Here is a 15,272-nt window from a genome sequence, read left to right as displayed (position 1 = left end):
TAAGTCTTTTGATGATAATGGGTGGAAGTATTGCAAAATTTCATGTTCCTAGCTGCATAAATGGAGAAGTTATAGCGAAAAATCCCATATCTGAACAATCAGTTATATGGGAGCTATATGTTATAGTGGTCCGATTCTTCCGGTTCCGACAAATGATTAATACATTATTAAAATACACCCACCTACCAAATTTCATCCGGATATCGCGAAAACTGAGAGACTAGATTGCATACAAACAGACAGACAGACGGACAGACGGACAGACGGACATGGCTAAATCGACTCAGCTCGACGTTGTGATCATTTAAGTATACATTTTAATGTGTCTATCTCTTCGTATTCTGGTACTTACAAACATCGGACCAAAGTTATAATACCATTTCATGCTCATGAAAGGTATAAAAAGCAATTATGACTTTTTCGAGTGACAACGAAAAAAATATTAATTTCGGTACTTGTTTGGCGATATAACCGCCTAAGTGATTTTGGCCGAGTCCAAAACACCCAGCCAGTCGTTCCACTTCTGTGCCAACTGACGCCATTTTGAAATGCCGATTGAAGCCCAAGGCCTTCTATATATTAGGGCTGTTCGGAGTGTTATGCATATGATCTTGCCTTTGAATATTTAGGTGTATTTGTGAATTCACAACAATAAAATGAAAACGGTTGCCATGGTAGCAAGCATAAAATTTGCAAATGCAATTTCAAATTCAAATCCAATAACATTTCCACAATATCCTGAATAGCCCTACTGTCTGCCTCCATTACCAGCATCGTGATTCTCATTGTTTATTTTCATTCAATTTATTTCCATCCGTACGACATGCCAACGGAGCCGAAGTATGTCCACATCATGTAGAACCCATATTGCTCACTGTATAAGACAAGAACCGCCCCTCAGATGTTTTCATTGTTCTTTCTTATGCTCCATACTCTAGATCAGACATGATGAGTTACTTATAGAGCGTGATTTTTTTACAACGGCTTGGATAACACCTTATAGGCGATGTTTAGAAGAATGGTTCCGCGGTAGTTGGCGGCTATGACGGGGTCACCCGTCTTGTAGATTGGGTAGAGTACAATTAAATTTCAGTCGTCTTGCATAGTTTATATCTCGTAAATGTCGGTTGTTGGGCCTTCGATTCTGTCATCTTCGGGTGGGCACCCCGGGGTTTCTTCCGTATCGGCGTCTCCGCTGTTACCATTCCATAGTGCGTTTACCTCTTTAATTTAAGTATGGTTCACACATCGGTCTTTAAATCGCTGTGGTTGCTCTCACATGACTTAGTCCTGTTCTTGGAACCTTCTGTAGGTCGCGCCACTTCCTATGTACTAAAATGTTCGTACGCTTTTGCTGTTGGACTGCATTTCAAGCTCTCCTTTTACTACGAAAATACGCCACAGTTTTCTCTGTGGCATAGTCGATTCGACTACCGGTTGTTCTCTCAGACTCGCTGGAATGCAAGTATTTCTTCTTCTCAGACAGCAGGTGAGGGAGTTGACTGCCCAAGATGCTGGCAATCTGAGGTAATTGCAGCTCTTCAACGTAGAGCTTTCTATGCATTACTTAGCGCAAATTTTTATCTGCGCAGGGTCCAACAGATAGTTCACCTAGTTTGCCCCTCGGAACCACTTTAGCTAGAACCTAGCGCTGCAGACTGCCATTTTTCTAGTGTCTGCGAAGTTCATCAGCCTCAGACGGTACCTTTTTGTCGTAGAGGTAGCATTTTCCGATCCCTTTTCCTAGTACCGAATTTACTCATCCCCAAATGTACTAATCAAAGTAAGAACTTTGAAGGAATCTGCGCACAGACTACGCCTAATTGACATATACCTGCATGGTGGCTAATTCACATCGCCCCATGGCGAGGTAACCATACACATGTAGGCCACATTTTTCGTTTGGGTTCAAAATATCGGTTATCACCGCTCGGCACCAAAAAATTCACATCAAATAATATACCTTTTTTGGTTGTAATGATGCCTGGTAATCCTCGGGCGTCTTCGCATATATACTATCAGTGATAATATAGCATTACCCTTTGCATAAAAAATATGAAATAGGTTTATTCGATTACAAAATTAACCACACGCATATTTATCGGAATTTCATTTGTGTTCGTTTCTAAAAGCCGCCTAAGTCCTATGGTTGGCTTTAAAATAATTTACATACTGTTAAGCGTTGTATATCAGCTACAAGGCAATAATATTTCAATAGCTAGTATAAGAGGTTCGCTGCGCCTTGTTGAGCGCAGATTTTTTTATTAATTTGCATTCAAAAATTACTCACCTCCCCGTCTTCGTTATAATCATCTCTGTGCCCAATTCATGAAATTTATCCCACAACTCCTTCGTCTCCAGGTGACATTGCACCGGCAGCAACTCATCACAGTTACAAGAGCCAACAATTTTCGGCGCGGACTGTCAACAAAACAAAAAAACTAAATTAGTCACGAAAGTGTTCCTTGGTAAGAAAATGGGTTTTGCTGACTTTGCGTTTTACCTGCGGTGGCTCCGGCGACAGGCGGTCCTCGTCGTTCGCAGTAGGGCTGCTAGGACTGTGTGGCGAGGCGCGCCCCCGACTACAGCTGCGACTCGAATGCTGTTGACCACCAGCGCCAAGGCTGGTGCTCCCATTTGTATTGCTGCTGGTGCTATGATTGAGATGAATCTGGTTGTGGTGGTGATGCCGTTGCAATTTGTGATGCGTTTGTGATTGTTGCTGTTGTTGTAATTGATGGCGATGATGCCCACGCATTGGACGCGCCGACTGTGATTCAGAGTCACTGCAATCGACGACATCCACATCGACATCATCGTCGGGATCGGGGTAACGCTCCACGGAAACCGGGCCTGAAGTCAAAATAAAATGTAGAATACATAAGAAAAGTGTAAATTGCAGAGCTCATTCAAGGCCGACAAAATATTCAACTACGCTACGCGAATGAGTAGGCCCCAAACAGTATTATGTTGCAGACAAAACGCAACTCCTACCATGGCGCATGCATCAACTTCTCGCTGTCAAATGTTGCAAGCAATTCGAGTGCCAGACAGAACGGCCCCTCTGTTATCGCTATTATTTATGCAGACTGAAATATGTATATACATATTTACATTCCTATATTGCAACCTGAATGCACTCACTGCCGCTAATAAGCTACAATTTTGCACAGACACACATGGGCTGCCGCCAATTGAATTGGCTGCCATTGTGACAGCAGCAACAATGTGTGGCAACTTACATCTACAAGTGACGGTGGCTTTCGGTGGGCAAATGTACATATGTACAAGCAACATGCCCGCAGTGCGTAATAGGCGCCGCGTAAATGCATATTTCAGATATGGAATTCAATTATTTGTTTTATGAAATTATTTTATGCAAATTAATCGTCCAATTGGCTGTGCCGCAATTTGCACAATATTCTCACATATTTATTTATGTACATATTCCGGTTGTGTGGTAATTTGTGAGTGTCCATTTTTTTTTTCGTACAACATTCATTTTCTACAATTATGCCTATAAATAATTTAGATAATTTGCTCAATAACTACGCACGTAAATAAATCTTTTTATATGAATGTAATTTTTGACGCTGATTTTATTGTAAATGTGCTGCCACAATTATCAAGTCATCAAAGCTTGTTCATTTCCATCATTCGTATATTATTAACATGAAGCAATTTTTTGAGTTTTTTGCACTTAGTTATTAAATTGTTTAATAGCACTCCTCACGTCACAAAGTCGTATGTATTAAGCGTTTAAGCTGAATTGGGTTAATTATGTTTTTGTTGAGCTTTCAAAAACTGGTTCAATGTATGTAGATACAATAAAACGAAGCCAATAAAACAAGGTTTCGGAGAAGATGCATTTTCATCTCATTTCAAAGGACTATCAATTCTAAAGAATTGTGGTGAAAAAACGAAATACCTCTTATTACTCGTGTTTATTGCGGTTCTTTAAGACAGGGGTTTTTAAACTTTTAAGATGATGGAACCCTTTCTAAACACCTATAATTTTATGGAAGCCCACTTCAAGTTACTAAAAATCAAAGGCAGTGCAATTTAGATATGAATAAAAGCTTTTACTAGAAATAAGTATGTATACTTTTAATTTTAATGTGAATGAAATGAATTAATTATTGTATAAAATAGCAGCTCGATATAATGTCTGAAAGCTGTATGCGCATTTCTGGGGTAGCACCCAATTTCGACCTGAATTTATTTTTTATATAAGTGTAAGCTGAAAACCCTGTTGACCGGGTACGTTGTGACAGAAGGAAGCAAAGTTAAGAGGCCTTTTTAGCGACTTCATGATATTTACTCCTACACAGGAAACATACATCTGGTATTTGCATTCTGGAAATTTATTGTGGTATTTAAAATACTACCATAGTGACAGACATTAACTTAGTATTTCAGTGTCAAATCATATGTTTCTGAATACCAGCACATAAACATAAAACTGCAAAAATAGTGGAAAAATTTGCGTATATATTGCATCAAAATTTGAGGTATAAACTTTTCGGTTCAAATTTCAATGATTTTTTGTTAAATGAGCAGGTGACATCTGTAATTTTTGGGTATGTTCAGTGCGAAACGCCCATTCACAATAAGAATACCACAAAATCAAACCTTCGGAAAGTTGCATTCTTTCTACAAAAAATACATGGTTGCTCGCTCACGTAGTCTTTTGAAGAATATTATAATATTTGGTGACAGACATATGGTATTTTGGAAATCCCAGGTTAACATTAACCCAAAACTCTTTCAGAGACACAGATTCAAATGAGTGTTTCAATTTCGAAGTACTCGAAACATCTATGAATGCTTCGTAAATGGATTTTGTACCAGACCGATATTACTACTACCATCCGAAAAATATTCTGGCAAAGATTTCCGGTGATTTACCAAGTGCCCAGTTATGATATTTCACATTTAATTTGGCAATTCATCGCGTTCCTTCCAGAAAGTTGTACATAACACTTTGGCTACAGCGCACATAGGGGTATTTGAACGATTTAGGCGGCCAAAAACCAATTTGACAAAATTTTGACGGAAACTTAAAAGATTAGTCACATTTGATAGAGAATATTCCAAATAACATTTCCCAGTTCCCTTCACTTTTTTACCTTGCACAGCGAACGCTCACCGTTGACCGGAAACAGAATATTCTAACGCTGCATATACATAAATAAATTTTCGCTCTCTAGAAACATCGTGACGGTTTTAAGTTAATACTTTAGTTTCTGCATTGTATTCTTTAAAAGTATTGATGGATCCGCATACAGAAGGTATTTGTTTAATTACTTTATTAAGCAAAAGTTAAGTTTAAAAGTAACGAAAATAGCGGTTTTCAACGAGTATTTTTTTTTAATTTTTGTTGAATATTAAGGAATTTGTTGTATCCCGGGAGAGATCGCGTTATTATTCTTTGTTCAATTGAAAGCTTGGAAATTTGGCTAATGTAGTGTGAAAAGATTTCCCGCCGAAAATGGCAGATAAGTGATATTTATTTACTTAGAAAATGTATTAAAGAAAAATCTAAAAACGCAACTAGTATATAGTTACACTACTTTAGATATATTTAAACAATGAAATTTAACTTTTTAGATGAATTTGAGGCCGCTGGACCATAATATGAATCCAATTAATTAAAAACAAATAGTCTCGGTATGAGCCTTACTTTCCATACAACGGTGATTTACAGAAACACGAAAACTGCGCTAAATCGGTAACTACTCAAGCTAATTCACTCAAAATCTATTCTTGAAATAACCTCTTATCATTAAATAAGATTATTATAATTTTTTGGATAATAGGCGTGGCGCCGCCCACTTATGATCACAAATGTATACCTCGGTAACCCATTTATCAATTCGTACCAAACTCGGTGCACTTAATAACCGTGGTATGAAAAAGCAATACGATGAAAATATTTCAGTAATTGAGGACGCTCATTTACTCCAAGTTAATACTTACAACATTTTCTTAACAATAAATATTACTGTTATTATTAAAAACATGTTGTGTTATTACATTTTCTTACCTATACTGTGATAGTACATATTTGAATTATCTAATTCTCTAAATTAAAGTTGAATCTGATTTTTTAAACCGGTGGTAACCCTGGGAGGTCGCTTAGAGGTAAAGCCTTTTCAAACCCACTTCCATTGAAACCCATATTGCAGCAATTCATTTAACTAATTGAACAAAATTTTTTAATGGGTGGCAACTCTGTTAATGTTTTAACACAGATATAAAGTTTCTCCTCGCCGAGACGAACACGTAAATATGCGGGTTCCTACAATCGGACCACGGCAACATGGAGTCTATCGATATCAAACTTTAAGCAACTTTATTTTCTTTGTTTTGATGGAAGAATTGGACGTTTACAATTCTATATGTCAAAACACGTATTTTCTAAACATTTCGAGTTGAAATATTCATAAAAATAATTTTGGCCGCATAAATCGGGCAAATACCCCTATCTGCAGCGGCCAACAATACATACTGGTTAGAAAAAAAACAAGCTGTCAAGCACAAGCTCAACGCTCTTATGCAGGTACGGCAATCATACCAACTACGAGTACATATGTATACTTGAAAATATATAATAGCGTCTCGGTCAAGCTATTTATAGAACTTTTCTTTCTGTGTGCAACTCAAACCGACCGCCGTGCTTATTCATGACAAAATGAATGTCGAGGAATTCCGGTGACTTTTCTACGGAACCTTTGGGTTCCGCGGAACCCACTTTAGGAAGCTCTGCTTTAAAAAACGGCAAGCCAAATTTTCTACTTTATTTGTCTCACTTTAAATAGGCTTTAACACAAGAAAGGTATTAGATTGAACAAGCAAAAGTGCACTTATTATTGACACAAATTCCATCATTTAAATCTTTTAGTGGCCAAAAGTCTCTCGCTAATTCAAACATATGGCAAAAAAACAGTAAGGAGAGTGTTGTCTTCGGCTATGCCGAAGGCTTCTAGTTTTCATGAACATCAGAAAATTGTACTTCAACCGATTACTGCATTTTAAATTAGTTGCATGGGAGCTAAACAAAATTTTACCTTCACTACACACAAAGATAGAGGAGATATTTAAAATCTCATATCTGAACAATCAGTGGTATAGAATATATGCCTTATAAAGCATCGGTTTTAGCCGTCTATGTGAAATAGAACCCCATTCTGAACAATCAGTTGTATGGAGGTTGTAAGTTATAGTGACCCGATCTTTGCCATTTTCACTTAAGCTTTCTGTTGGAAGAGCAAAATTTCATGTTCCTAGCGGTGTGAGGCTGATTGACTTCGCTGGGGTAGTATTCAGTACTAGGCTCACACATAAAAAGATCCGTCAAGCTACGTGGCTGTCTTCACATCGAAAAAAACAAGATATGTAATCGACAGTGTTGTTTGTGATAGACGGAAGGCACGGTCCAGTGTTTAAGACGTACGTACACTCCGCGATCCAAACATCGACTCGGACCGCTATCTTTTTACAGCAAAGATACCAACCGCCTCGGTGCAGCAAAAAATTTGTGTCCAACAATGTAAAGAAAGTCCGCAAAAACAGATATTGCCTACACGGCCACGCTGCTATCGGGCGTAACGCAAGCTGTGTGGCAAAGTCGATATATTTACGTGAATAGAAAGAACTTGAAATGCTGGGCGACAGAAAAAACGCCCGAAAATTTGGTCTTGGAAAAGACCCACTAGAAAAACATCGGCACTCACCGTCTATTTGTCAATTTCAAAGCCGCTTTCTACAGCACGAAAAGAAGTAATACCACCACCTTCGTCAGAATTGGGAAAGACTTATCCGAGCCGTTTGCTAAGGATTCAGAATATTGTATCATTATTTAGGTTTTCCAAACTTCATACATATTTACCCTGAATAAGAAGCAATAATATAAAGAATTCACATAATGCAATTCCGGTCTAAGTAAATTTCATTTATGTCCGCATTTCGATATTCGCAACTGTATTTATAAAATCGTACGCAAGGCGAATTTATACAAGGTGATAGCGGCCGCACATAAACAAAAAACTACACTAACAAATTATACGGACTAGAGATGTGCAAGGGACTAAATATTCAATTCCGATACCACCCATCTCGAAATTCAATTCCTAAGTCCCAAAGAAATTTATTACTGAGATTAATCAAATTAATTTTAAATAATAATTTATAAAAAAAAAAGATCTGGCATATTGCGATATTTTTTTTGCTGTTCGTTGCGTGTTTTATCGCAGAGTCGGGATAGGATTGTGTGTGTTTTTAGAGTTTTTATTAGTATAAACTTGTGTGGAACCTTATGCCCTCCTTTGAAGAGTACCTGGCCCGTTTTTTTTTCTGGAATTACTTCGAGCTCCACCATAGCAGGACAAGCTGTGTATATCTATTACTTAATGTCCTCTCGAATATTTCACTCGTCACTCACTTTAGACATCAATCAAATATGGTAATGGCTAAGTCATCAGCATAAGCTGTTAATCCAGTACCCCTACTTCACTTCTTGAGTAATATGTTGTTAAAAACACTTCCCTGAGAGGAGTGCATCTGTCTACTTATCCAGCTCTTCAACAGATTGAAAATCCAGTGATTTATAGTAGGATTAACTTCAACCGAGTCCAATAATGTCTATATATAGACATCATTAAAAGCTCCAAATATGTCGAGAAAGAACTTGAATTGTGAATTATCCGTAGTGTATAAATTTCCATTATAACCTTGCTATTAATACCCTTGCGCTTTTGTTTGTCCGTGATTTAAAATTTTTACCACAGGCCTTTAGAACGCTTCGTAATCTAATTTGTGGTGGCATGGACACTACTTTTTTGAAGTGAAGCTTCTTGCCGGAGTTCGGAGGTATTTGCGTTCAATATTTAACGCCACGGTGAGGGTGGTATATGGGGAATGCATGGACAGCAAATGAACAGCTACGTTGACCGCCACTCGCGGCGGGTAGAGACAGAGTTACAGACAAGGTTTTTGACAGAGGCAGAGATTAAGGCAAAGGCGAGGACGCAGTCAAAGGCTACGACAAAGACAAATATTAAAGAAAAAATATTATGATTAAGATTGAGGAGAAGATGAAGAAGTAGCTGAAGATGGAGATAAAGAAGTTTTAGATGAATATGTAGGTGACGATGAAAACGAAGAGGAACATGAACATAAAGATGAAAAAGAAGAGGGATATGAAGATCAATATCAAAATTAAGATGATAATTGAAGATGAAAATGAAGAGGAAGATGAAAATCAAGATCAAGATGCTGGTGAAGAGGAAGATTAAGATTAATATTAAGATTAAGATAACGAATAAGATTAAGATTAAGATCCAAATCAAATTTGATAAAAGATGACACAAAATCGTTCCATAATGCATTCAGCCTATCATGAATGTTCTGGTGAAAAATTTCGTTCACCGAAATCGTTCATTCTATCATGAGTGTGGAAGGATTTCGGGTGAACGGGATTTCACATAGAAATTTCAAAATTAGGATTACAGCTGGCAAAGCGATTAAATAAAATTTTCGAGGATTTCGTGCAATTGTTTTTTTTTGCGGTTTTATTTGTGAGAGTGACAGTTATTTCACTAGTGAATACGGCATACGATAGTGTGAAAATGATTCGAAGCGAACTACTTCGCTTGGTGAATATTCAACATATACCTAAGAGGTTAAGTGTATGGGCGAAATGTGAACGAGTTCACACGGAATGAAAATTCACGATAAGGCCGATTAAGATTAAGTTTTGCCGAATACAAAGACAAAATCAAAGCCAAAGACAAGGACAAAGATAAAAGCAAAGGCAAATAGAAAGGCATAGATAAACACATATACAAGGGCGGAAACAAAAACACATATATACAAAGAAAAAGGGCACTTAATGTTTTGGAAAAAATATTGCAAACTTCTTTTCTGTTTTTTTTTTTCTGTGAAGTTTAAGTTCTTCCGCGTATTTAGGTTTACATGCACGCGTTTTTTTCTTTCATTTTGGTTCACTATGCCGTGATAGGTAGCTGACCTCATAATGTACCTTCCCACATTCCCTATAATATTTTTGTTGTGCAGATAGAATTTTAATGGGCTTATTCAAGTGAATCAAGAATATAAGCATACTTTTTAACAAACAAACTTTAAAAACTTCTTCTTCATTTTTCCAGTTTTTTTTAGATCATTGACAATTTCTCAAAATGAGTTTAAAAAGTAGCTTTTCCGAAGCCAACATATACATATTTACCTAAGCTCGATCTTTAAGAAAAAATGTGTCTATTCACGAATGTAAACCCCCGGATAAAAGTCGAGAGTAAGATCCCGTGAAAGTAGTCTGTTTTCATAAAGTAATAGGAAAAGAGGCCAAGTTGAATTCGAAAAAACAAGAAAGTGATTTTTTGCAAACTGTTGCTATTCTTTACTGCTACTATGAGTACTCTCTCTCCACGGTTCCGTCCCTAACCTAAGAAGTCACAAGATTCAGCATATTCCTTAGAAGTGTTAATGTGTCCAAGCACAAATTATAACTCAATGCAATATTGCATAAGATCTTTGAGAAAATATGTAGGTACATATGTATGTATGTAGTTGTAGTATTTTTTTAAGCATATTCTAATTTTATGCAAATATTCACACGTTTACAAATCAGTCAGGCAAATCATGAAAAGTTTCAGGCGCATAAATTAGCATAGTATGCAAACTACACAGATATAATTATCGCTAGGTATAAATATTATATATTTACACACATATTTATGTATAAATTTACTTATGAATATTAGCAGAGAAACGCCTCAAATCTGCCACAATCAAAACGCTAGACTACAATGTGGTAGCCAAGAGGCACTCAGCCGCCAAGCGTTGAGACAGACGAGACAGCTGATAAAGGCGACAGCGCATGCAAATAAATGTTTTTCACACTTCAACATTCGTTTCATCAGGAAACGAATCATTTTAGGCTTTTCGAAGAAATCATTTTAATGACTAAATAGTATACCTACATACATACATATGTTTGTACATATGTACTTGTATATACATGAGTGTGGGTTTGTGAGCTTGGAGTTGGAAATGCAAATTTCTATGCTTTTTGTTGTTAGTAGATATTGTAAATAGTAGTGTTGAGAACTGACAAAATTGACCAATAAATCTGCGCTATAAACAAACAAACATACATACAAACAAACAAACATAATGCTGGTACTTAATTTATAATTTTTATACCCGAGCGCACTTGTGCACAAGGGTATATTAATTTTGTTCACATAACGGTTGTTTGTAACAGCCAAAACGAATCGAGATAGATATAGACAAATGTATACATAAATGATCAGGATGAAAAAAGAAATCGATTAAGCCATGTCTGTCTGTCCGTCCGTCCGTCCGTCTGTCCGTCTGTCCGTCTGTCCGTCTGTCCGTGTACACGATAACTCGAGCAAAAATTGAGATATCTCAACGAAATTTGGTATGTAGGTTTCTCTTAATCCAAGGTAGGTTGGTATTGAAAATGGGCGAAATCGGACTTTAACCACGCCCACTTCCCATATAACGGTAATTTCCAGAAATACGAAAACTGCGATATTTTAGTAACTACTGAAGATAATTCACTCAAAATTTATATTTACAATAATTTTTAGACGAAAAATAAGAATATTATAAATTTTTGGAAAATGGGCGTAGCCACGCCCACTTATGGTAACATGTGTATATCTTGGTAACCGCTGCACCAATTTCTTCCAAACTTGGCACAGTTGTTGGCCTTGGTACAGCATAAAAAACCGCCGAAACTTTTTAAAATCGGACAATAACCACGCCCACATCCCATATAACGGTAATTTAGAGAAATACAAAATCTTCGATAAATCATTAAATATTGAAGCTAATTTATTCAAAATTGATGCTTGCAACAATTCTTTACCAAGAAATACGTTTATGGTAAAATTTTGGAAAATGGGCGTGGCACCGCCCACTTATGATCACATATAAGTATATCGGTAACCGTTCTACCAATTTCTACCAAACTCGGTATGGTTATTGTACTTGCCACGTGTAAGCAAAACGTTGAAAATTATTGAAATCGGACTAAAATAACGGCCGATTCTCATATAACGGTAAATTTAAGAAATGCTTGAAACTTCAATATTTCCAAATTGAAGGACGCTAATTTACTCAAAATTGATACACCTCGGCTTACCATCTAGCGGAAGGTTTCGGAAGGGTGAAAAAACATATGGGGTATAGTCATTGCGCTGGGTATGCAGTTACAGTTGCATGGCTATACTCAATCCCGACTCTTGCGTCCTCGTTCGCGCACTCTGGGCAACGTGAGCAACCCATGTGCGAGATGCGGTAACCAATCCGAGTGGAGCCTTGGGTCACGGCAGAAAGAGAGGGAGCTTCGGTGGGGCCACTCTGACTTATTCGGTTTAAGGGCTCACTGAAGTCTGCAGCGTCTGTTCACCAGTAGGTGCGGCTGCAAGCGGGTGTCTGCTTGGAGCAAGCGGCTCGCTATATAAACGTGTATTTGGTTGCGAAACCACCCCCGTCCCAGCAATGGGTTGTGCGCTGGGCTTGGGACCCGCCACGTAAAAACCACTTCCAGTGAAGAAGCAAGGCAAAGCCTCGGATGAGACCCCCCCTTATGATGACGACCACGGCAAACGTTTAAAGGACTACGATTTGAGGGCATGCACCTGGAATGTCCGGACCCTTAATGGGGAAGGTGCCTCTGCCCGGCTGGTTGATGTCCTCGTAAGGACAAAAGCTGACATCACCGCCATCCAAGAAATGCGTTGGACGGGGCAAGGCAAAGAATGTCTGGGGCCTTGCGACGTCTACTACAGCTGCCATGTAAAGGAGCGCAAATTCGGAGTTGGATTTGTGGTGGGAGAGAGACTCCGTCGCCGAGTACTGTCGTTCACCCCGGTGGACGAGCGTCTAGCCACAATCCGCATCAAAGCGAGATTCTTCAACATCTCGCTCATCTGCGCCCATGCCCCGACGGAAGAGAAGGATGAGGCATCCAAGGATCTCTTCTATGAGCGCTTGGAGCGCACGTACGAGCGCTGCCCCCCGTCATGATATCAAAATCGTGCTTGGCGACTTCAATGCCAGGGTGGGCAAAGAAGGGATCTTTGGAACCACCGTCGGAAAATTCAGCCTCCACGACGAAACGTCCGACAACGGATTGAGGCTGATCGACTTCGCCGGGGCCCGAAACATGGTAGTATGCAGTACTAGGTTCAAGCATAAAAAGATCCATCAAGCTACCTGGCTGTCTCCGGATCGAAAAACGAGAAACCAAATCGATCATGTTGTGATAGACGGAAGGCACGCTTCCAGTGTTTTAGACGTACGCACACTCCGAGGCCCAAACATCGACTCGGACCACTATCTTGTTGCAGCCAAGATACGCACCCGCCTATGTGCAGCAAAAAATGTGCGCCCAAATATGCAAGGAAAGCTTAACGTCGAAAAGCTGCAATCACAACAGACAGCCAGCGCTTTCGCTACTCGACTCTCACACCTGCTCTCAGAGAGCACTCTTCAACAAACCGACATATGCGAGCAGTGGAACCACATTTCCCGCTCATTAAGTACCGCCGCCGAAGAAGTAGTCGGATTTCAGCGAGCCCGAAAGAACAACTGGTACGATGAGGAGTGTCAGGAAGCTGCAGAGAAAAAAGATGCCGCCTACAGGGCCACGCTGCGATCGGGCGCAACGCGCGCTATGTGGGACCGCTATAGGGATCTGAAGAGGGAAGCGAGACGTATTTGCCGCAACAAGAAGAGAGAGGCAGAAATACGTGAGTGCGAAGAGCTTGAAATGCTGGCCGACAGGAGGAATGCCCGAAAATTTTACCAGAGAGTTAGGCGACTTACGGAAGGTTTAAAGACCGGGGCGCTCTCCTGTAAGAACAATAATGGCGACCTAGTAACTGATGTCCAGAGCGTACTTAAATTATGGAGGGAACACTTTTCCGCCCTACTAAATGGCAGCAGCACAGAAAGTTGTGGAGAAGAAGAACCCGAGCCCGCAGTCGATGATGACGGAGTCGACGTTCCACCGCCTGACTATGACGAGGTACGTATAGCAATAACGCGGCTGAAAAACAACAAAGCCGCTGGAGCTGACAGCCTGCCAGCTGAGCTATTCAAGTACGGCGGCGAGGAGTTGATAAGGTGCATGCATCAACTCTTGTGCAGAATATGGTTAGATGAACGCATGCCCGACGACTGGAATTTAAGTGTGCTCTGCCCAATCCACAAGAAAGGTGACCCCGCCATTCGCGCCAACTACCGCGGGATCAGCCTTCTAAGCATAGGTTACAAGGTCTTATCGAGCGTATTGTGCGAAAGACTGAAGCCCACCGTCAATGAACTGATTGGGCCTTATCAGTGTGGCTTTAGACCTGGCAAATCCACCATAGACCAGGTATTCACAATACGCCAAATCTTGGAAAAGACCCGCGAGAAAAGGATCGACACTCACCACCTATTTGTCGACTTTAAAGCCGCTTTTGACAGCACTAAAAGGAGTTGCCTATACGCCGCTATGTCTGAATTTGGCATCCCCTCAAAACTCATACGGCTGTGTAAAATGACGTTGAGCAATACCACCAGCTCCGTCAGAATTGGAAAAGACCTCTCCGAGCCGTTCGCCACAAAACGGGGTTTCAGACAGGGCGACTCCCTTTCATGTGACTTCTTTAATCTGATGTTGGAGAAGATAATAAGAGCTGCAGAACTGAACCGCTCAGGAACAATTTACTACAAGAGCGTGCAATTGCTGGCTTATGCCGATGACATCGACATCATCGGTAACAAAAACCGCGAAGTCTGTTCTGCCTTTTCCAAGTTGGATAGGGAAGCAAAGCGCATGGGTCTGGTGGTAAACGAGGACAAGACGAAGTATCTCCTGTCATCAAACAAACAGTCAGCACATTCGCGCCTTGGCACCCACGTCACTGTTGACAGTTACAATTTCGAGAAAGTAGAGAATTTCGTTTACTTGGGAACCAGCATTAACACCGATAATAATGTCAGCATTGAAATCCAACGTAGAATCACTCTTGCCAACAAGTGCTACTTTGGACTGAGTAGGCAATTCAGGAGTAAAGTCCTCTCTCGACGTACGAAAACCACGCTCTATAAGTCACTCATCATGCCCGTGCTGGTATATGGCGCAGAAGCATGGACAATGACAACATCCGATGAGGCGGCTCTTGGGGTGTTTGAGAGAAAGATTTTGCGGAAGATTTACGGTCCTTTAC

At 39.7% G+C, this 15,272-nt stretch overlaps 1 protein-coding gene across 1 annotated transcript in view; it reads right to left on the bottom strand.

The window, feature by feature from the left end:
- Positions 1-15,272, bottom strand: part of LOC118741798 (box A-binding factor-like) — a 38,388-nt gene that overhangs the window by 4,330 nt on the left and 18,786 nt on the right. The window contains exons 2-3 of the mRNA XM_036473773.1: positions 2,504-2,853; positions 2,291-2,421 (exon numbers count right to left, since the gene is read on the bottom strand). Of these exons, the coding sequence (XP_036329666.1) occupies positions 2,291-2,421; positions 2,504-2,853 (481 nt within the window). The remainder of the gene's footprint in view (positions 1-2,290; positions 2,422-2,503; positions 2,854-15,272) is intronic.

This window comes from Rhagoletis pomonella, unplaced genomic scaffold (genome assembly GCF_013731165.1).
Source record: "Rhagoletis pomonella isolate Grant_MI unplaced genomic scaffold, Rhpom_1.0 Rhpom_scaffold_00006, whole genome shotgun sequence".
NCBI lineage: Eukaryota > Metazoa > Arthropoda > Insecta > Diptera > Tephritidae > Rhagoletis > Rhagoletis pomonella.
Note: the sequence above shows the minus strand (reverse complement) of the source record. Positions and strands in the feature narration are given on the sequence as shown.